The 23,719-nt window shown below is 37.5% G+C and overlaps 1 protein-coding gene across 3 annotated transcripts in view; it reads left to right on the top strand.

The window, feature by feature from the left end:
* The window catches only part of grid2 (glutamate receptor, ionotropic, delta 2), a 1,199,099-nt gene that overhangs the window by 975,609 nt on the left and 199,771 nt on the right, over positions 1 to 23,719 (top strand). For all 3 annotated transcript variants that reach the window (XM_061901055.1, XM_061901073.1, XM_061901064.1), the window contains exon 12: positions 21,336 to 21,474. In XM_061901055.1, the coding sequence (XP_061757039.1) occupies positions 21,336 to 21,474 (139 nt within the window). The remainder of the gene's footprint in view (positions 1 to 21,335; positions 21,475 to 23,719) is intronic.

The following is a 23,719-nucleotide window of genomic DNA, read 5'->3' as shown; positions in this document are numbered from 1 at the left end:
GTGCCTATCTCAGCTACAATCGGGCGGAAGGCGTGGTGCACCCTGGACAAGTCGCCACCTCATTGCAGATTATGTTGTGATGTTGTGTTTTATTTTTTTATCACATTGTATATGTATCATATGCTTTTTTTTAAAATGTGTCTCTCTGTTTTTATTTTTTATTTTGAAATTGTAATTTTACTGCCTTTTTTTTACATCATGGCTAGGGGACTACAGATGAAAACTAACCTTCTGGCTAGGGCTTGGCGATATATCGATATACTCGATATATCGCGGGTTTGTCTCTGTGCGATATCGAAAATGACTATATCGCGATATTCAAGTATTCGTTCTCACGCAGTTGCTTTTAGCTGCTGGCATTACACAGCAGGCTCTTCTCACTCTTTCTTGTCTCTCCTTCTCACAGAGACATAAAACAAGCGCACCTTCTTACATACGTCACATACATATTTGCCCTCGCGGTGCAGAGAGGTAGCAGCATGGGTAACGTTAGCTGTGCTGCGAGTGGTAATACGAGAGAAAGAAGGTGCGAAACTGGCAACAAATCAAGGAATAATTAATTGCAAAGAAAAACAGCAGGGGGTCCATCGTCTGGCGGTGGTTTGGCTTCAAGTGGGAATATGTCGAATAAACCACCGGAATTTGTCAAGAAAAAAATAGCATTACTGATTAATATGTAACATCATTTGAAAAGTCACCCGCTAGAGAATGAAAAGTGCTTGAAACTCCGCATGTCAACATCTCCGGCCGGTGCCACACAAACAAAATGCAGAGGCAATCATTTCCACATCAACACCGTATGAAAAAAATTGTCAACAACAGAAGGACATAACATCCGTAGGAACCTACCACATAGCGAAGGACATACACTATTTGAATTCCTATTATGCAGCTCATTTTTATTTGACAGTTATTGAAATACGTTGTGTGACATTATGCACAAAAGTGCACTTTATTTGTTTTAAAGTAATGTGGTGGCGTTCTGTACAAAAAGTGCACTTTATTTAAGTGTTGTTTTGATATGTAATCTTAGTGACATCATGCACAAAATTGCACTCATAGCTTGTTTTAAAATATCTCAGACAATCTTTCACTTTCTGTTTTGAAATGACATGAATGTTTGTGCCACTACGTAATAACTGTTTAATAAATACAGTTTTGGTCAATTGACCTAGTTGGGATTTCCCTCTCTGCATGAAAGTTTAAAATGAACATTTATTAATGCAGTATGAACAAGAATATTTTCATGTGAACACATAGAATCATCATACTGCTGTAATTATATGTATCAAGTATTCATTCAAGGCTAAGGCAAATAATCTAGATATATATCGTGTTTCGTGACATGGCCTAAAAATATCGAGGTATTTATCACCCTGCCCTACTTCTGGCTAATTCTGGCTTTTTTTAACCACGTGTAGTCATGTGTTTTATGAAATTGCATCGTCCCCTTTAAAATAAACTAATCCAAATATTAAAAAAAATAAAAAGAAGAATTCCAACATAGCAGTGATTAGAAATCCCTTATTAACATTATCAACACAGCCATTAAAAAAAAAAAAAAAAAAAAAAAAACATTTTAAAAATGAACAATAGTGTCACAGTGGCTTAAACTTGCATCACATCTCATAAGCTTAACAACACCTTGTGTTAGGGTCTTGGTCAAGTGGGGGTGACCCCAGGATGCAGAGACGGGAGACAAGGTGGAATTACAAAAATGAAAAAAATTAATAAAGAAAAAAAGGGATCACTAAGGGTGATGGGGCAGAAACGCACACCATGTAACCTGGACAAAATAGGTTACTCAGAAGTCGGCAGGAGAAAGGGGCCAGGGCACACTGAGCAGGGCAAGAGTCCAACAAAATAATCCCTTTTACCTCAGGGGGAATAGGAAATAAACACACAAGAAGTAAGGAAATGAGGACAAAGTAGCAATAACGTACAATGTCTGGTGAGGTGAAGCAGGTGCATGCACGAGAGAAGTTCTGGATATAATAACCGGCATGGCCAAGCTGACAGTGACGAGCCTCAATACTGGCGTGGTAATTGCGAACAAATGTGCCTCAAAGTCCGCCCCTCGCCTGGACGAATCACTAAATACACAGGTGCAGACAAAGGAGAAGGCAGGAAAACACTACAACAACATTGTGTCCAATATTTTCCACAAAGATAAAAAAAAGTCATATTTTAGGTTCATTTAATAGTTAAAAATGATCGCACAACTTTGAGTATATGTGCATAGTGAGTATGTATTGCAAAATATTTTGACCACGACCAATAGGGGGCGGCAAAAATGTCGTAGTACTCAACTTCATCACTCTCATACGTTCATGTTTGCAAGCCGCCTGTGTTCCCCCCAGGTGATTGAATCCTTCACGCCATGTCTGACTGCCTGCTTGCACCACTGTGAACACATGACAGATGTGTTGATGAAATGACAGGCGCATGTTTCATACAACATTTGTGTTGACCCAGCATCTGTGCGTGACTATCGCTGGGCGCTCATTTATCACTAGCAACCGCGCAAAAATAATATAAATACAAGTGAAAAATACACTATATAAAAGTTAGTTTATTGTTCTTCGGTCAATGGTCAAAAAGGCACTGACTTAACCATTTACCCATTTTGTCGCGGCATTAAGGATGGGCACCATGACTGGAAACATTACAGAATTCTTTGTGACAATTTAAATGTGAGAATTCAATGTAAATGCATTCTGTTATCTTTATGGAATTTGTGATGTTGTGATTGCGCTTGCAGTTATTCATGCAAATCTTATTCATCCAATCTGTATGGCTTGAACGCCCCAATTGTTGTCCATCTACTCCCTCTTCCTGTCTATAGCTATGCCTACTAGGTCAATATTTTTTAACCATTGTGCCGCGGCACATTAGTGTGCCTTGTGATACAGTCTAGTGTGCCGTGGGAGATTATCTATTTTCACCTATTTGGGTTAGAAATATTTTTGGCAAACAAGTAGTTCTAGTCTGCAAATGATGTGTTATTGTTAAATGTCGGTGCTGTCCGTGTGTGGTGGGCGTGGTCTGCGGACCTGCAGCAAAGCGGGGTGTGGCAGAACTGGATTCGAGATTAGCGACAGGTGCGTAGATGACACAGCTGAGAGTGTTTGTCTAATCCCTCGTTGCTCTGTTAAAAGCAACAGTCGGGAAGGAAAAGGGGAGGTATTGATGCCAGCAAAAGTGAGAGCAGAGACGAAAGAAACACCATTTGTGTGCTCACTGACGAAGATTGACAGACAATTGCAGAAAAGCATAAAAAAGCATATTTATTGAAAAATAAAACACCGTTCGCAAGTATGGCTGTGGTCCATGGTACCCTGAGGAGCAAGACTTCCACTCTGTGTAATACTCTTCTATATCAGTAGGTGGCAGCCGAAAGCAAATTTCTTTGTAGATGTCGGGAACAGCAGGAGGCAGTGTGCAGGTAAAAAGGTGTCTAATGCTTTAACCAAAAAGAAACAATAGCTGAATGCCCCTACAAAAAGGCATTGAAGCTTAGGGAAAGGCTACAGTATGCGGAACGAAATTAAAACTGAACTGGCTACAAAGTAAACAAAAACAGAATGCTGGACGACAGCAAAGACTTACTGTGGAGGAAAGACGGCATCCACAATGTACATCGGAACATGACATGGCAATCAACAATGTCCCTTCAAAGAAGAATAAAAACAACTGAAATATTCTTGATTGCTAAAACAAAGTAGATACGGGAAATGTCGCTCAAAGGAAGACATGAAACTGCTACAGGAAAATACCAAAAAAAGAGAAAAAGCCACCAAAATAGGAGCGCAAGACAAGAACTAAACCACTACCCAAAATGAAAGGTGCAAAAAACTCAAAATAAGTCATGGCGTGATGTGACAGGTGGTGACAGTACACCTACTTTGAGACAAGGACTATATTGATGCATGCTTGGTTATGGTTTAAAGTCATATCCAACAATTGCGACGACAACTCTTTACTGTAAACTAATTTTTTTTTTTTAATGATCTCTGCTGGTGGTGTGCCTCCGGATTTTTTCAATGCAAGAAATGTGCCTTGGCTCAAAAAAGGTTGAAAAACACTGTTCTAGGTAATGTTGTATATGTTAATTAGATGAAGCAATTTCTGAAGAAATTGGGAGTGAATGCGCCAATGCTGAAGTTGAACTTTCAAAATGACTAATTGTTGAAGTAGAACACATCATTCCTGAACAGTAGAGATGTCCGATAATATTGGACTGCCGATTTTATAGTCCGATAAATAGTTTAAAATGTAATATCAGAAATAATCGGTATGGGTTTCAAAAAGTAAAATGTATTACTTTTTTAAAACGCCGCTGTACGGAGTTGTACACGGATGTAGGGAGAAGTACGGAGTGCCAATAAACCTTAAAGGCACTGCCTTTGTGTGCCGGCCCAATCAAATATCTAATATCTACGGCTTTTCACACACGCAAGTGAATGCCACACATACTTGGTCAACATTCGTACAGGTCACACTGAAGGTGGCAGTATAAACAACTTTAAAACTGTTATAAATATGCACCACACTGATAACCCACACCAAACAAGAATGACAAACATATTTTGGGAGAACATCTGCACCGTAACAAAACATAAACACAACATATCAAATACCCAGAACCCCTTGCAGCACTAACTCTTCCGGGAAGCTACTATATGCACTCCCCGCTACGCCCTACCCCGCCCACCTCAACCTCCTTATGCTCTCTCAGGGAGAGCATGCCCCAAATTCCAAGCTGCTGTTTTGAGGCATGTTAAAAAAAATAATAGACTCTGTGACCTCAATAATAAATATGGCAGTGCCATGTTGACATTTTTTCCATAACATGAGTTGATTTATTTTGGAAAACCTTGATACATTGTTTGCATCACAACAAAATTAGGCATACAAATGTGTTAATTCCATGACTGTATAGATCGGTATCGGTTGATATCGGTATCGGTAATTAAGAGTTGGACAATATCGGATATCAGTAAAAAAGCCATTGTCGGACATCCCTACTGAATAGGCTGAATATTTTAAAGTTTGAACAGTCTGAATCAGAAGAACATTGTGGGAGTTGTGGTACTTTGAAACATGTTCTATTCGTTTCAATCGGAATTTCATAGAAATTTGGGAAAGACGGGAATTTTTGCGGAAAATGCTAAATATTTTTGAATGTTGTGAATGAGTTCAAATGATTGGTGTTGGAATTTTTTCAAATCGGTCAAGAAATGTTGAGGTAGCAACATTTTTAATTGAGAAATGGTATTACAGATTGCCTGGAATTTCTGGAAAACTGGGAATTTTTACAGTTCTAAAAACAACTTTGTTTTTGTGTCCTGGTTAAGAATGATTTGACGGTGGAATGGTTGAATTGGGTTGAAAAATGTGGAAGGAGTTGTCAACAGAATAAACGGTGAAAAAAGGGTTTGGAAAAAACGGGATTTACTGGAATTGTTTTTAACTTGGAAAAATGATAGTTTGAATTTCCAGGATGATTGGAATGTGTTGAAGGTGCAATGGTTTGAATCCGTTTAACATTTTGGAAATGGTGTTAGTTTGAAAAATGGCCAATTAATTTTGAATGGGAAAAATGTCCCGTAAAACCTGGAATTCTGTGAAATCTGGGAATTTGAGGAATTTGTCAAGGGAAATCCCGCGATTCCCGAATAGGCTGAACAGGTTGAAGTTGGAACAGTTGGAATCGGGTGAAAAATGTGGAAGGTAGAGCGTGCCAAAATCTGGAGAAGACGAAGAATAATAAATAAATTAATTTTGTTACTAATATTAGTTATAATGAATTAAAACAGTACAGTTTTGGAAAACTAGCTGAGTATGTGCAATAATTATAGCGGTAAATACTGTAAATTATGCAAATTATTATTTTACATTCAAAAACACAAAAACGTCTCCATCATTCAGGTGCGATTGTTGGTCTTGATTTGAGTTAAGCACAATGTTAATATTTCATTGCACTCTAAGAATAGTTTACTTTCCAAAAAAAAAAAATTGGACACGGAGATGCAGACACTCCCGGTTGTGTTACATATTTCATCAAAGTTGCAAGCGCCGCCTGAAAAAAATCACCATGAAAATTGTTTTTGACGCTACAATATTTTTTCTTCTCCTTTAATTGACTGGCTCCTCTCTGTAGGAATAGTTCCTGTATGAAAAAACACCAAATATCCTGTGTGGTGGAATGAGTCACTGAAGTCATATTATAGAAGCGGTTCAAGTCTGAGTAGACACGGCTTTGCATACATCAGAGGTTATGAGAAGAAGAAGAAGAAAAAAACACATTTGCGGCTGCTGGTCTTGCATGGTTCTTTGGAAAAGTTCCTATTCCCGTTGGCAATGCCAGAACATAATTCCTCATAAATACTTCATGCAGGAGCTTAATCAAAAAACACTATTTGCTCATTTATTTCATTTTCATTTGGAACACCGCAGATACACAATTGCAGTAGATTTGTATTTATTTGTTGTGGCTTAAAAATCCCCCACGGGGAAATAGTCTTTCTCTCTCGACCACACAACTTTGTTATGTCTGAAAGTCCATGTAAATGTGGGTCTTGAACCTGTGGCTCAACAGTCTTACAGGTGAGCTTTAACAGTACAATGGCCCAACCTCTGGTTTTGTTGGTTCCGTTCTTACGGCTAATGATGGGTCAAAATGATACTGAAGCATCGACACATACAAGGAATGATAATACCCAAAACCAACTTTTCTTACCCATTGATGTCGGTTTTTGTCCATCCATCCCTCCATTTTCTGTTTGATTGATACTTTTATTAGTAGATTGCACAGTTCAGTACATATTCCGAATTGACCATTAAATGGTAACACCCGAATAAGTTTTTCAACTTGTTTAAGTCGGGGTAAACGTTAATCAATTCATGGTACAAATATATACTATCAGCATAATACAGTCATCACACAGGTTAATCATCATAGTATATACATTGAATTATTTACTTTATTTACAATCCGGGGGGTGGGATGAGGAGCTTTGGTTCATATCAGTACTTCAGTCATCAACAATTGCATCAACAGAGAAATGTGGACATTGAAACAGTGTAGGTCTTGCTTAGTAGGATATGTACAGCCAGCAGAGAACATGGTGAGTTCGGATAGCATGAGAACAAGTATATACATTAGAAGTACATTTGATTATTTACATTAGGTTATTTATAATCCGGGGAGATGGGATGTGAATGGAGGAGGGTATTAGTAAAGGGTTGAAGTTGCCTGGAGGTGTTGTTTTAGAACGATTTTGAAGGGATATAGAGATGCACTTACTTTTATACCTGTTGGGAGTGCATTCCACATTGATGTGGCATAGAAAGAGAATGAGTTAAGACATTTGTTAGATCGGAATCTGGGTTTAATTTGGTTTGTGGAGCTCCCCCTGGTGTTGTGGTTATAGCGGTCATTTAAGTTAAGGAAGTAGTTTGACATGTACTTCGGTACTTTCTGTACTTGCTGCTCCGCTGCTCCCAGTCTGTGGACCCCTCTCCCTGACCATCTGAGGGCACCACAGACTGTGGATGCTTTTAAAAAAGGCTTAAAAACCCTTCTTTAAATAAAAAAAAATAGTTTTTATAGATATATGAATACTATTTCAAGCTATTAGGCTGTTCTAGTTTTTATATTGTATTTATTTTTTATTATTATTATTATTTTATTTTTTATTACTATTACAATTTTTTAATACACTGTACCACTTTGAGGTTGTTTGCTCAATGTAAAGTGTTTTTTACAAATAAAATATATTATTATTATTTTTTGGGGATTGTAGCTGGGATAGGCGCCAGGGCCCCCCGCGACCACCAAAGGGAATAAGCGGTAGAAAATGGATGGATGGATGTAGCTCAGATAGGCGCCAGGGCCCCCTGCCACCCCGAAAGGGAATAAGCGGTAGAAAATGGATGGATCATGACAATAGAAGCAAGACGGAGGTATTAATAAAACAATATTGCCTTCAATCATGGGCTTCACGGTGGCAGAGGGGTTAGTGCGTCTGCCTCACAATACGAAGGTGCTGCAGTCCTGGGTTCAAATCCAGGCTCGGGATCTTTCTGTGTGGAGTTTGCATGTTCTCCCCGTGAATGCGTGGGTTCCCTCTGGGTACTCCGGCTTCCTCCCACTTCCAAAGACATGCACCTGGGGATAGGTTGATTGGCAACACTAAAATTGGCCCTAGTGTGTGAATGTGAGTGTGAATGTTGTGTGTCTATCTGTGTTGGCCCTGCGATGAGGTGGCGACTTGTCCAGGGTGTACACCGCCTTCCGCCCGATTGTAGCTGAGATAGGCGCCAGCGCCCCCCGCGACCCCGAACGGGAATAAGCGGCAGAAAATGGGTGGGGGTGGGGGGCCTTCAATCATACTTCCTCCAAACGAGCCGTTTGATATTTACCCAATTCTTCTTTCCAATTGGTGGAGTCAGCAGATATCTCCATATATGGTAAAGTTTAACCAGAAGAGCTTTGCGCGAGTCTGACATTGTAGTCCTACGTTGCACTCGATAAGTTCCTTCTTTTTCTCTAGCCTGGGGGCTCTTTAGCGCCACCCTAGTGGCTTTCTGGAGCATTTTCAAAAATTTATGAAAATAGAAAAAGATGTTGGAAAAACAATATAGGGTTTCTGACACAAACCTCCCTAATTGTTAGAAACCCCACTGTTTATTTTAAACATGGACATCTGATGGTAGCACGTTGGAGGAAGGGTTAGTGCGTCTGCCTCACAATACGAAAGTCCTGAGTTCAATACCAGGCACGAGATCTTTCCGTGCGGAGTTTGCATGTTCTCCCCGTGACTGCGTGGGTTCCCTCAGGGTACTCCGGCTTCCTCCCACCTCCAAAGACATGCACCTGGGGATAGGTTGATTGGCAACACTAAATTGGCCCTGGTGTGTGAATGTGAGTGTGAATGTTGTCTGTCTATCTGTTTTGGCCCTGCGATGAGGTGGCGACTTGTCCAGGATGTACGCCGCCTTCCTCCAGAAACGCAGCCGAGATAGGTTCCAGCGACCCCCCGCGACCCCAAAAGGGACAAGCAGTAGAAAATGAATGGATGGATAGATGATTCTCTAATGAGAGTATTTGTCGAGCTCCGTTGTGTCCTACTAATTTTAGCTGTCCTTGAACTCACCATAGTTTGTTTACATGTACAACTTTCCTGAATGATGCCAGAGAAAGACATATTCTATGCCACTCATTCTTTGTCTCATTTTGTCCACCAAAAGTTTAATGCTGTGCGTGAATGCACACAGGTGAGCTTTGTTGATGTTATCGACTTGTGTGGAGTGCTAATCAGACATATTTGGTCAGTGCATGACTGCAAGCTAATCGATGCTAACATGCTATTTAGGCTAGCTTTATTGCATTATTATGCCTCACTTGTAAGTGTATTTGAGCTAATTTAATTCCCTATTTAAATTATACTTGCATGTCTCATGACACATTATCGTTATGCAATATCGGCTGCATTTCTGATTTGTGTGTCATTAGAGACCACAGCAAACGTTACCCAGCTTGCAAGGATTGTTATAAACCCATTTGAAGAAGACAACCTGAAATCGGAGAAGGGGCGTTTTGGATCAGTATTTGTCACCATCATCGATGTAAATTTGAAACTAAGAAAATGGGAAAGTCCTGAAGTGTGGGATGATTTTTATCTTCGATCAATCAATCAGCCAAAGTTTACTGATATAGCCCTTCAACACAAATGTCTCAAAGGGCTGCACAAGCCTCAACAATATCCTACATCAGCACAAGGAAAAACTCAACCCCTCCCCTATATAGTGCACAGTTAACATGAGAATCCAGTCCATACTGAGGCTTGTTCATAGACAAGCTAGCAGCGCAGAGACATCACCAACTGATGCACTGATGAGTGGTCCACCCCGGGTCCCGACTTGAAACAGCTAGTGGAAATTGATCTGTGGCCCCCTGATAGCCATTCCATGCAGGAGAAGGGGCAGAGCACAAACGAGTGACGGCAGATCAACTTGTCTCAAAAGGGGCCTATTTAAAGGCTAAGGTGTATGAATGAGTTTTAAGTTGGGACTTAAATGCTTCTACTGAGGTAGCATCTCTAACTGTTACCGGGAGGGCATTGCAGAGTACTGGAGCCCGAATAGAAAACGCTCTATAGCCCGCAGACTTTATTGAGGCTCTGGTAATCACTAATAAGCCAGAGTTCTTAAAACGCAGATTTCTGGCGGGGACAATACAATCAGCAAGATAGAATGGATGTTGTGATCTGCTTCCCGGATCACATCCTTAGTTTGGTTTTCGAGTCCTTTTGGGGTTTTCTGATTGGTTTGGACTCTTCCTGTGCTGAGTTTGTTTGTGCACTTCCTTGTTTGTTTTTGTCACCATGGTAACTTGATTTTCACCTGCCGTGTACGCACACCTGCTTTTCATTAGAGACTCTATTTAAGCCTACCTTTTTCGTTTACTTGGCCTCGCCTCGTAAAACTTGTGTTACACGCAACCAGTGACTACTTTGTTTCTATGTTTCGACTTTCGCGCTATGCCTAATTTCTGTTTGTTTCCTTAGCTCCAATGCTAGCGTTTTTGGTTTGCCTTTTCTGCCTTGGACCAGTGTTTCTGTTACTTAGCCTGTTGTTAGTTAAATAAATTATTTCTTCTTACCTTACGCTATGTCCGAGCTCGATCTGCATCAAGGAAGAGCACCACAGGCATCACGATGCCACAAAGATTTTCACAACAAAATTCTAAAGCGTAGTGATATATCAGATATATCAAATTGGAGGTGGGTTTATTTTGTACCCTTCATGTTCATATTTCACTGTTTGTTGCGTTTTTGTTGTGTTTCTCTTGATTGTAAAATGTCGATCGAAAGGGGATGTGACATTTATATTTTGTCCATATTCAGTGTTTTATTCTTCATAGAAAAATGTAAAAATCCATTGCGTTTTTTAAGGCGGTCTGTCATAATGTTTTTAGCATTCAATCAGACATTATTGTGATTTTTTGTATTAGTATTCCTAAAAATAGATATACCGGCCCCCAGACACATTTTTTTCTCTAAATGTTGCCCCCGAGTCAAAATAATTGCACAGGCCTGAGCTAGACCATTTAGTGTTTTCTATATAAGTAATAAAACCCTAAGGTCGCACCTGAAGGAAGCCTGTGGAAGTTTGTCAGTATAGACGTAATATGATTAAACTTTTTTTATTTATGCCAAAAGTCTAGCAGCCGCATTTTATACCAACTGTAACCTTTTAAACTAGACATACGGAGACTCGAAAATAATAATGGTGGACAAAATAGGACACATTTTAGAAATATTGCCGAGATGCAATGATCTTATAACCCTAAATAAATGTAATATTATATTATTTTTTGTTTATGTTTTGTTTACTATTCGTCTCACTGACCAGCTATTTGCTAAAAAATATAATGTCTGTTTGCTATTCAAATTCAGTGCCTTTTTTATGGCAGCAGATGACACCATTATAAAACAGTTACAGCGTCAGTACAGTTAGTGTGTGTGCTACACACTCCCTTAAGTGTCATTTACTTACGACAAAGGCCAAATCCCATAAACAGGTTCATTTAAAACTCTAATATGTTTTGTTGATTTTAATAATTGCTCTTAACTATGAAACAAAATTGTTTAAAAATATAGACCGGTATGCATATTCTCTAACTATCCATTTACTCCGTAGGTCAAATGTAGTGACTTTTTTAAGCCAGAAGATAGCGCTATTTTGAAATGGTAGTAGTGTCAATACAGCTAGTGCGGTGTCATTTACCCATCACTACTTACGACAAAAAACATTTCCTACGTTGTCTGTAATGTTTAAGAAAAACAAGGATTATCAGATTATTTGAAGACCATAAATATGTTTTGTTAGTTGCAATAATTGAAATCAGGCGATATTGAAGGCTGTTATTTCCAAAATGTGAGCACTTATACAGAATGTAGCAAATTCATTTTTAACTTTGAAATAATTTGGAGTGCATAATAATATGGAAAAGAAAACTATTTGTTTCCACATGGTCCATTCATTATCAAGTATTTTGCACAACGATGCTTTAACAGCAATAAAGAGCAAACAGCCGAGTCAGTGTTATGGCGGCTGATGTATTTCACACCATCTGATTGGAGCAAACAATAGTTTGAAGTTCCTGCACAGATACTTCAAATATAGTGACTGCCATCTTGTGGAGTTACTCAAAAACTACATCAGGGGATTACCTACAGCCACAGCTGGTACATTGAATATATATTTTGTTTGTTTATGTTAATCTTATATTAATAGATTGTTAATTAATTCCATAATATTTTAAATGGAGCATTTACAGTCATCCTAACACATACAATAAATAAATATCACACCACTGCAATACAGTTAAAACTGTGTGAAACTACAGTATATTGACAACAGTCTAATAGTGTTGTCCCGATACTAATATTTTGGTACTGATACTGTTACCAGATTATTTTGATACTTTTTGGTACTTTTGTAAATACAGGGGAACACAAAATATTGCATTATTGTTTTGTTTTTGTTTTTTACAAAAAATCTTATGGTACATTAAACATATGTTTTTTATTGCAATTTTCCCCCTAAATAAAATAATGAACATACTAGACAACTTGTCTTTTATTAGTAAGTAAGCAAACAATGAATTAACTAATTAGTCTGCTGGTGTATGCAGCAACATATTGTGTCATTTATCATTGTATTATTTTGTCAAAATCATGAGGGACAAGCTTTAAAAATTGACTATTAATCTACTTGTGCAGATGAATATTATTTAGATTTATTAATCTAAAGTGCAGTTTGAATTTGAGGTACTGTAAAATAATGTGTTCCAACTAGGGTTGTCCCGATACCAATATTTTGGTACCGGTTCTGGTGTACCAAAATGTTCTTTGATACTTTTTTATGTACTTTTCAAAATAAAGTGGACCACAATGAAATTATTGGCTTTTTTTTCAACAAAAAAAATCTTACGGTACATCAAACATATGTTTCTTATTGCAAGATGGTCCTTAAATAAAATAGTGAACATACCAGACAACTTGTCTTTTAGTAGTAAGTAAGCAAACAAAGGCTCCTAATTTAGTCTGCTGACATATGCAGTAACATATTTTATAATTTTTCCATTCTATTATTTGTCAAAATTATTAAGGACAAGTGGTGGAAAATGGATTATTAATCTACTTGTTCATTTACTGTTTATATCTGTTTGCTTTCTCTTTTAACATGTTCTATCTACACTTCTGTTAAAATGTAATAATCACTTATTTGTCTGTTGTTTGATACTTTACATTAGTTTTGGATGATACCACAAATTTGGGTATCAATCCGATACCAAGTCCTTCCAGGATCATACATTGGTCATATTCAAAGGCTTCATGTGTACAGGGACATATTTTCTGAGTTCATAAACATAATATATATTTTTTTTTAAACGGAAGAAAATGTTGTGATGCCAAAAAATATTGACGTAATCATAGTAGTATCGACTAGAAACGCTACTGTACTGGGTATCATTACAGTGGATGTTAAGAATGGCATGTGTTTACATCAGGGGTCACCAACCTTTTTGAAACCAAGAGCTACTTCTTGGGTACTGATTAATGCGAAGGGCTACCAGTTGGATACACACTTAAATAAATTTCCAGAAATAACCAATTTGCTAGATTTACCTTTAATAAATAAATCTATATATATATTAAAAAAATGGGTATTTCTGTCTGTCATTCCGTCGTACATTTTTTTTTCCTTTTACGGAAGTTTTTTTTTGTAGAGAATAAATGATGAAAAAAAACACTTAATTGAACGGTTTAAAAGAGAAGAAAACACAAAAAAAATTAAAATTAAATTTTGAAACATGGTTTATCTTCAATTTCGACTCTTTAAAATTTAAAATTCAACCGAAAAAAATGAAGAGAAAAACTACCTAATTCGAATCTTTTTGAAAAAATTTAAAAATAATTTATGAAACTTCATTAGTAATTTTTTCTGATTAAGATTACTTTTTGAATTTTGATGACATGTTTTAAATAGGTTAAAATCCAATCAGCACTTTGTTATAATATATAACAGATTGGACCAAGCTATATTTCTAACAAAGACAAATCATGGCTTCTAGATTTTCCAGAACAAAAATTTTAAAAGAAATTCAAAAGACTTTGAAATAGGATTTAAATTTGATTCTACAGGTTTTTCTAGATTTGCCAGAATATTTTTTTTAAATTTTAATCATAATAAGTTTGAAGAAATATTTCACAAATATTCTTCGTCGAAAAAACAGAAGCTAAAATGAAGAATTAAATTTAAATGGATTCATTATTCTTTACAATAAAAAAAAATATATATATATTACTTGAACATTGATTTAAATTGTCAGGAAAATGAGGAAGGAATTTAAAAGGTAAAAAGGTATGTGTTTAAAAATCCTAAAATCATTTTTAAGGTTGTATTTTTTTCTCTAAAATTGTCTTTCTGAAAGTTATAAGAAGCAAAGTAAAAAAAATTATGAATTTATTTAAACAAGTGAAGGACAAGTCTTTAAAATATTTTCTTGGATTTTCAAATTCTATTTGAGTTTTGTCTAACTTAGAATTAAAAATGTCGAGCAAAGCGAGACCAGCAAATAAATACAATTTAAAAAATAGAGGCAGCTCACTGGTAATTACTGAGATTTGAGCTATTTTTAGAACAGGTCAGCGGGCTACTCATCTGGTCCTTACGGGCTACCTTGTGCCCGTGGGCACCGCGTTGGTGACCCCTGGTTTACATGTTGACGAACCGGTACTTTTCAAAGTCAGTATAGAACCGAATATGATTCATTAGTATCGCGATACTATACTAACACCGGTATACCGTACTTGCCTACAGTCTATTTGAAATTGATTGGAATATTTATTTCAAACCTGCACAGTACAACAAAACACTTTCTTTTTTTTTTTTTTTTACATTTTGGCAGAGATATTAATGCAAGGCTTGAAAAGGGGTTGGATGAAACAGATGCTAATCAATCAATCTATCAGTGAATCGACGAGACAATTAAGTTACCCTTAAATTTGAATTTATCATCAACTATATGCCGCCAACTTGGTGGGAACAGTTTGACGGAAGCTCCAAAAAAAAAAGAAATCCAGAGTCTTAATAACACATGTGACATCCACCCACTCTCTTTATCTACTCCTTCGTTCCTTTCTTCAACACATTGTTGCTTTTTTTTTTTTTTTACCCCGTCCTCTCGCCAATTCCCCTTCAAGGCTTCATGGCTTCATACATTTGATTTGATTGAAGTTTGTTATCGTCGTCACATGCAGTGGTATCGCCTCCTGAGTCCCGACAATACGTTTTGCTGTTGACATCAAGTTTTAGCAGGAGCCTGAGGGCACCGAGATACAGGAAGAAGTGCTTTACAGACGCTTCAAACGCCCCATCTGCATGTCTCGTGTGCTGGAAGCTTCTTTGTGACACCGCATGACGTTGCACATGACAGACATACAGTATTATGAATCCAACCTGATTCTCCCCAATGGTGGATTAACGACTGCTTGTTATCACTGATGCCATTGACTTTTCTGGACAAGTGTCCATCCATCTATCGGAAGCAGCATATGCAAAATCCCAATGGGTAGTGTGGATTTTTTAATTTACGTCAAGGCGCAGATTGTCATCAGCATTACGCATTCACCAAAGAGACCTTCAAAAAGGGAAGGATTTTAAAATAGATTTTAAAATAGGCTGTCTGCTATAGCAAATAACCGCCATGGTGCTCTCGCGATGGACATGGAATTCGGTACTTTTATAGGTACCGACAGAAGTCCACTGGTACTGGGTACCGATTCACGTAAAATGAAACAGTATCATATTTTGATACCTTTGTTGAACGTGCCATCATATTGGACAATATAGTTCACATTCGAAATGTCCATTTCCATTCATTACAAGTAACAAGAAAACGTAAATGCCTGACTTAGGCATGTATACGTTTAAGGAGGAAATTAGCAAGTTTGGTGTCAGATGAAAACATCTTCTCCACCTTCAATCGTCTCCATCTTTCAAAGGCATCCCCGATATCAATCCTTGTTTTGTCCCTGGTGTCAGAGTTAGTTGGTGTTGATGAACCCCAAGATGCAGAGACGGAGGCAGGCATAGAATATGAAAACATGATTTAATTACAACTAAACAAGAATAAACAAAAAGCACGGACGTGGGCGAAATAACAAACTAAGGGCGGACGCAAGAAAACAAAAAGGAACTTTAGCATGGAAGCTAGTGGATAGCAAACAGAAAAACTGGAAATAACTAATGCTAACAGAAACAGCTTACCGCTACGACAACCAGGGCAAAATGTAGCGTGACAGGTAGTAGCTGTAACAAAACGACACGACAGGTAGCACGACAAGAGTGAAATGTGGCAACGACAATACAATGATCCAGCAACTGACACAAGACCTTAAGGTACAAATAGGAGCAGGCTGATTGGCAACAGCTGTGGCCAGGTGCCAATCAGCCGCAGCTGAAGAGGAACACAGCACTCAAGGAACAAGACAGGAAGCTAACAAAATAAGAGCACTAGACAGGAACTAAAGACAGGAGATACTAAACACAGGGGAAACAGACAAATGCAGAGGAAAAAACTAAAACATAGACAAACTGTCAGGGGAAAGCCTGACACCTGGCTTTGTCATGAATAAGTTGAGAATCGTAACGACGCCTTTTAGATTTACTAAGGTCTGACATGTTTAGTAACTTCACCAGTGGCATCAAACAGACAAGGAGGGTGGTGTGTAACTGGCAACCTGGATGTGACACACTCACTGACCTTCTAATTGGTCATATGGTACAGGGCGGGACATCGAAATGAAAAGAATAACACGATTTCGGGGCTGTGAATCGAATTTTGAAATGAGCATATCCCAGCTGAAATACTGTTATCAGTTATAGAGGTATTTGAAAAGAACATGATTTATTAATGCCTTTTGACATATCAGGACCGTTTAATGATGACTTCACATGTCATTATTACATATGGCTCCTTTAATTTATATCTGCATGTCTCATGACACATTATCCGTATCTAATATTGGTCGCCTTTCTGATAGTTGTGTGACATGTTGTTCCAGACCACAGCAAACATTATTCAGCTTGCAGAGATTGTAATAATTCCATTAGAAGAAGACAGCCTGCCGTTTCCTTTAACTTGGACGCACACATCTATTCCTTTGGCCATTTTAACACAGTCATTTCCAGGAATTATCTCACCCTCTAAAGAGCCTCCATTTTACTAAAGTCGTCCAACGTTGCAAATATGTGTGAAATAAATATTACCTTTCAACTTTCATTATGAGACGTTTTAATTATTTGTGGGTCCAGACATTTATTTTTTATTTTTTTGTTCAATATAGCTGTTTCAATTCCTAGACAATTGTTCCTTCTGCTCACAATGAAAGCATTTCATTAATGACAAAATCCTGATATTCCGCGTTTAACAGCGGATTCCGTTTTACTGGCCAAAATGTGTGACTCCATCTGCAGTTACCGAATGCAGAAATTATATGCCTTACTTTTTTTGTTGTGTTTTATTGATTATTGATTAGGAATACAAAGACTTAGACTTAGACAACATTTTGTTGCATTAGCTCATTGTAGTGCTGGATAAAAGAGCAATAAGGTGCAGATATAAACAGATTTACTGTACAGATAAATATATTGCACTTTTTCATAAGCATCCATGTTTTTCTGATGTATGTTATATTGTCTTTATATTCCAGCCAGCTAATATGTTTTTGGGGAGGAATTGAGGGAATTATTGTGATGCATTCCAGAGTCTGTTGGCCTGAGGGAAGAAGCTGTTACACTCAGGTTCAAACATCGATGACATCTATTAAACAGACAAGAAGCAAGGAAATAAACACAGACAGGATTAAATTTTGCTCAATTTGAGGAGAGACGTGTCGACCTGTGACGTCCTACAGTGTCACCCACAGTCTGGAGAAAGATTGTACACCACTTCTATTTATTTGGACTTTCCCTGTTTACATAACAACAGCTGTTTCAAAAAGGAATGGGGGGTATGTAAACAGCCATTGTTTTCGGTCACATTAACACAAAAGAAAAAGATGCCTCGGGCTTGGACTGGTCCTGGATCGAGCTTGGGCAGGTCTTGGATCACAATAGATAACCCCTCCCGGCTACTCCCATCATACAAAATGGAATTTTACAAACCTTTGGTTTGTTACAACAAAGACAGCTTCTTGTCTGTTCACTGGGAACTCAGAGAACGAAAAGTTTTTTGATAATTTACATACAATTTTTCTGACAACAACCTCAAGGCAACACATGAAGTTGATAGGTAATATTGGACAACTTTAGTAAAATGGAGGCTTCTCAGTGGGTGAGATAATTCCAGGGACTTACTGGCTTAAGATGGCCTGAGGTATACATGTGTGTGTCCAATATAAAAGAAATGGCAGACTGTCTTCTTCTAAAGCACAGGTGTCAAACTCAAGGCCCGGGAGTCAGATCTGGCCCGCCACGTAAATTTGTGTGGCCCCCGAATGCATGGAAATAAAATATGTAAACAAAATACCTTATCTTTTTCTTAATAAATGTATCACAAACATAAATTTACTGTGTACAATTACATATATTTAAACTTCAATCATCTCTAACAATACAACCAACTATTATGTCATCATACATTTCAAAACAATTTTAGTGTTCAAATAAAGATAAATACTTAAATATCTGCTTGACTTATGATTTCAAAGCAAAGAATCCAACAAACTGTTAATGTAAAAATGTTACAGTAATGTTTTTTACAGTGAAGTCCACTTTCAAAATAGACACTATAAAACACAACAACTGTAGATTTTACAGTACAAAAAACTTGCATGAATTTTTACGTTAAAAAACAGTTCCATTTCATTAAATTCCATGTATTTTTTAAATGTATATGCGGTAAAAAACAAACAAAAAAAAAAAATGCAAATATTACGGTAAAATTGTGGCGACTAAGCTGACAGTTTTATGCAGTACAATCTAAAGGTTTGGTTTTACATTAAAAAAAAGTACACGTGTTACAGTTGTGCTCATATGTTTACATACGCTGGTCGAGTGGCCAAAAAGTTCAATTTAGGTCTCATCACTCCAAATTACTTTGTTCCAGAAGTTTTGAGGCATGTCACTGTGCTGTTTGGTGTAATGTAAGCGGGATAATTTGTGACATTTGCGCAGAAATGGCTTTCTTCTGGCGACTCGACCATGCAGCCCATTTTTCTACAAGTGCCTCCTTATTGTGCATCTTAAAACAGCCACAACACAATTTTTCAGAGAGTCCTGTATTTCAGCCAAAGTTATTTGTGGATTTGTCTTTGCATCTCGAACAATTTTCCTGGCATTTGTGGATAAAATATTAGCTGGTCTACTTGGATCTCTCATTTTCTACTTTTTAATCAGTGTCTGTACACTGCTGATTAGCATTCTCAATTCCTTGCATATCTCTTTATACCCCTTTCCTGTTTTATGCAGTTCAATTACCTCTTCTCGCAGATCCTTTGACAATTATTTTGCCTTCCCCATGACTCAGAATCCAGAAACATCCGTGCAGCACTGGATGAAAGATGCAATGGTCTGTCAGAAGCCCGGAAACTTACTGTTCTTTTATACACACACATTAATTACAAACAAACATGTCACAGGTGAGGATTGGAACCTTGATTAGCCATTCAAACCTGTTTGTGTCAACTTTTGTGCATGTTATCAAATCAAAGTCACTGGGGTATGTAAACTTTTGATCAGGGTCATTTGGGTACTGTATTTTGTCATTTTGATTTAAAAAGAGTAAACACAGTTGTTTGCCAATAAATAGCTTCACACAACCATTAAGCATGAGTAAAGAAAAGGTTTATGTGTTATCATTCATATTCTCTGAAGAATGGCCAAGAAATCATACATTTTCCCAGGGTTTGTAAACTTATGAGCACACCTATATATATATACACATTTATTTTCATACTGTACAGTATTCACCATTAACAGTGGTACGGTTTTTCCATCCATTTAATTATATTCCATGTATTTGTTTATTTTATATGCTGTTAAAAAAAAAATGCAAATATTACCCTTAAATTGTGGTAACTCAGCTACCAGTTTTGTACAGTACAATCTAAAGATTTGGTTTTACATTAAAAAAAAAGACAGACAATTATACACGTTTTATATATGCACATTTATATTCATACTGTATATTATTCACTGTTAAAAGTGATGGTTTGGTTTTACTTAAAAAAAAAAAAGAAGACAATTATACACATGTTGTCTATTTACACATATATATTCACACTGTATATTATTCACTGTTAACAGTGGTACGGTTTTTCCATTCCATATAATTGAATTCCACTTATTTGTTTTATTTTATATGCGATTAAAAACAACATAAAACCCTCCAAATGTTATGGTAAATTGGTCGTGACTCAGCTGCCAGTTTTATCCAGTACGATCTAAAGATTTTGTTTTACGTTAAAAAAAGACAATTATATATACACATTTATATTCATACTGTATATTATTCACTGTTAAAAGTGGCCCTCTGAGGGCAACCATAACTGCGATGTGGCCCTCAATAAAAAAACAGTTTGACACGCCTCTTCTAAAGGATTTATTACAACCTCTACAAGCTGAGTAACGTTTGCTGTGGTCCAGAACAACATGGCACGAACAACTATCAGACATGCAACCAATATAATGTGTCACGCTGTGTCAAATAAAAAGGAGGAATAATGGAGAGGTCCCAAACTTCTAGTCAACATCCTCTTTTTTTCACTCATTCGCTCCTCATCTGTTTCACCGTTACACAACTCCAAATTTGCATGCAAGTTGCGCTGCCCATTATTTGTTTCTTTTTCGATTATTACATTCTAATTACCCCGAGAAGCCATAATATAAAATTGAAATCAAAATTAGAGTAATTTTCCGGGCCTAAAAGGATCCGGTATATACCGTCATTAAAATGAAAACATATCATGACGGCTGCACAGCATTAAAGTGATTTTGCAATTTGCCAAGGGTTAAACTTTGAAGCTGTGACTCAGACTGCGCGCAGAGAGCTTTGTACCTCCGAGTATAAATATTTGATCACCAAACTGCCTTTCTAAATGAGCACAACTTGTATTCTGTGCACTTTCTTCTTCCTGCAATGCCTCCGTGGAATTCTTTCTTCGTTTTCTTGCAAAAAATCCAAACAGAAAAAAAAAAAGAAAGATGTCTCTGTGTTGCACATGCGTGTGTTCAATTTGTGTGTTTGCATCTAGGCGGAGAGGTGCCCTACACCACCCTGGCAACAAGAATGATGATGGGCGTTTGGTGGATGTTCGCTCTCATCGTCATCTCCTCCTACACGGCCAATTTAGCAGCCTTCCTGACCATCACACGTATAGAAAACTCCATACAGTAAGTATCCGCAAGGCCTCTTCACACTTTTTGATCATTTCATAATGAAGCAGAGGTATTTAAAAACCTCTTAAGGCCCAAGCTGTTTGTTTACATGCTTTTTTTTTTATTTCTCTTTGCTATTTGGGCTAATTGGACCCTAATTAGAATACAAACCAAGAATAATCTTTTGATATGATGTACTTAGTCCATACGTACACAAACGTGTACTGCATGTTTAGTGACATGCTCATTCTTATTTTTACACTTTTTTTTTCCAAATTACATTTTATGTTTTACTCTTCTGACACCACCAGATGGCACTATAAGTGTCCACATAAGTAGCCATAAGACCCCAATTCAGTTGTGTACACAATTTTGGAAATAAGAGCTAAAATGTGCTATCCACGCATGTGGCTAACTAAGCCTTTAGAGCAGTGGTTCTTAACCTGGGTTCGATCGAACCCTAGGGGTTCGGTGAGTCGGCCTCGGGGTGTCATAAGTATTTGTTGATGAACCCAAAGATGCAGAGAAGGAGGCAGGTATAGAATATGAAAACATGATTCAATTAAAACTGAACAAGAACAAACAAAAAGCACGAATGGGAGCTAGCACTGGAAGCTAGAAAACAAAAAGGAACTTTAGCATGGAAGCTAGAGGATAGCAAACAGAAAAACTGGAAATAACTAATGGCTAACAAGAACAGCTTACTGCTACGACGACCAGGACAAAATGTAGCACGACAGGTAGTAGCTGAAAAGAATCACATTGACACGACAAGAGCAACATATGGCAACGACAAGTCCAAATGACAATACAATGATCCAGCAACTGACACAAGACAGAGCAGGTACAAATAAGAGCAGGCTGATTGGCAACAAGTGTGGCCAGGTGCCAATCAGCCGCAGCTGAGGAGGAACACAGCACTCAGGGAACAAGACAGGAAGCTGACAAAATAAGAGCACTAGACAGGAACTAAAGACAGGAGATACTAAACACAGAGGAAACAGACAAATGCAGAGGAAAAAAACTAAAACATAGACAAACTGTCAGGGGAAAGGCTGACACAGGGGTTCGGCAGAGGTCAAAATACACCCGACTCATCATGTAAATACAAACTTCTCCCTATCGGCGTATTACGGATACGGCAACAGCAGAAGTCACACTGATTTGCAGGTGTGTAATTTGTTGTGAGTTTATGCAGTCCAGTGTGAATGTAGTGTCGGTTTTGTTCTTTGAAGAAAGTGATGTTCATGCGCGGTTCATTTTGTGCACCAGTAATAAAAAATGGTAACACTTGAGTATGGGGAACATATTCACCATTAATTATTGTTGCTTATTAACATGCAAATTAGTAACATATTGGCTCTTAACTAGTCATAATTAAATACTTATTAATGCCTAATTCGGCCTGGCCTCATTATAACACTCACCCTCTAACTCTAACCAAATAACTCCAAATTAAGTCTTTGTTACTTAGAATATGTTCCCCTAGTGTCCAAAAACCTCTAAATTAAGTATTTTTTACTTAGAATATGTTCTCCATACTAAAGTGTTACCAAAAACACATAACTTTTTCTTGAATTAAAATAAACAACATTTTATTTTTCACTAAGAAGGGTTCGGTGAATGCGCATTTGAAACTAATGGGGTTCGGTACCTCCAACAAGGTTAAGAACCACTGATTTAGAGGTTTTAAAGCAACCACTTAATGTATCTGTGGTATAGCACCCAGTTTTACTTTTTCAACACAAATTTTATTTTATCATATATTTTGTCAACATTATTTAGGACAAGTGATAGAAAATGAATTATTAATCTATTTTTATTTTACTGTTAATAGCTGCTTACTTACGCTTTAAACATGTTCTATCTACACTTCTGTTAAAATGTAAGAATCATATATTCTTCTGTTGTTTGGATACTTTACATTAGTTTTTGATGATACCACAAACTTAGGTATCAATCCGATACCAAGTAGCTACATGATCATACATTGTTCATATTCAAAGTCCTCATGTGTGCAGGTACATATTTCCTGAGTTTATAAACATAATCCATCCATCCATCCATTTTCTACCGCTTATTCCCTTTCGGGGTTGCGGGGGACGCTGGCGCCTATCTCAGCTACAATCGGGCGGAAGGCAGGGTACACCCTGGACAAGTCACCACCTCATCGCAGGGCCAACACAGATAGACAGACAACATTCACACTCACATTCACACACTAGGGCCAATTTAGTGTTGCCAATCAACCTATCCCCAG

Source organism: Nerophis ophidion, linkage group LG01 (genome assembly GCF_033978795.1).
Source record: "Nerophis ophidion isolate RoL-2023_Sa linkage group LG01, RoL_Noph_v1.0, whole genome shotgun sequence".
Lineage (NCBI taxonomy): Eukaryota > Metazoa > Chordata > Actinopteri > Syngnathiformes > Syngnathidae > Nerophis > Nerophis ophidion.
This window is presented reverse-complemented; position numbering and strand designations above follow the sequence as displayed.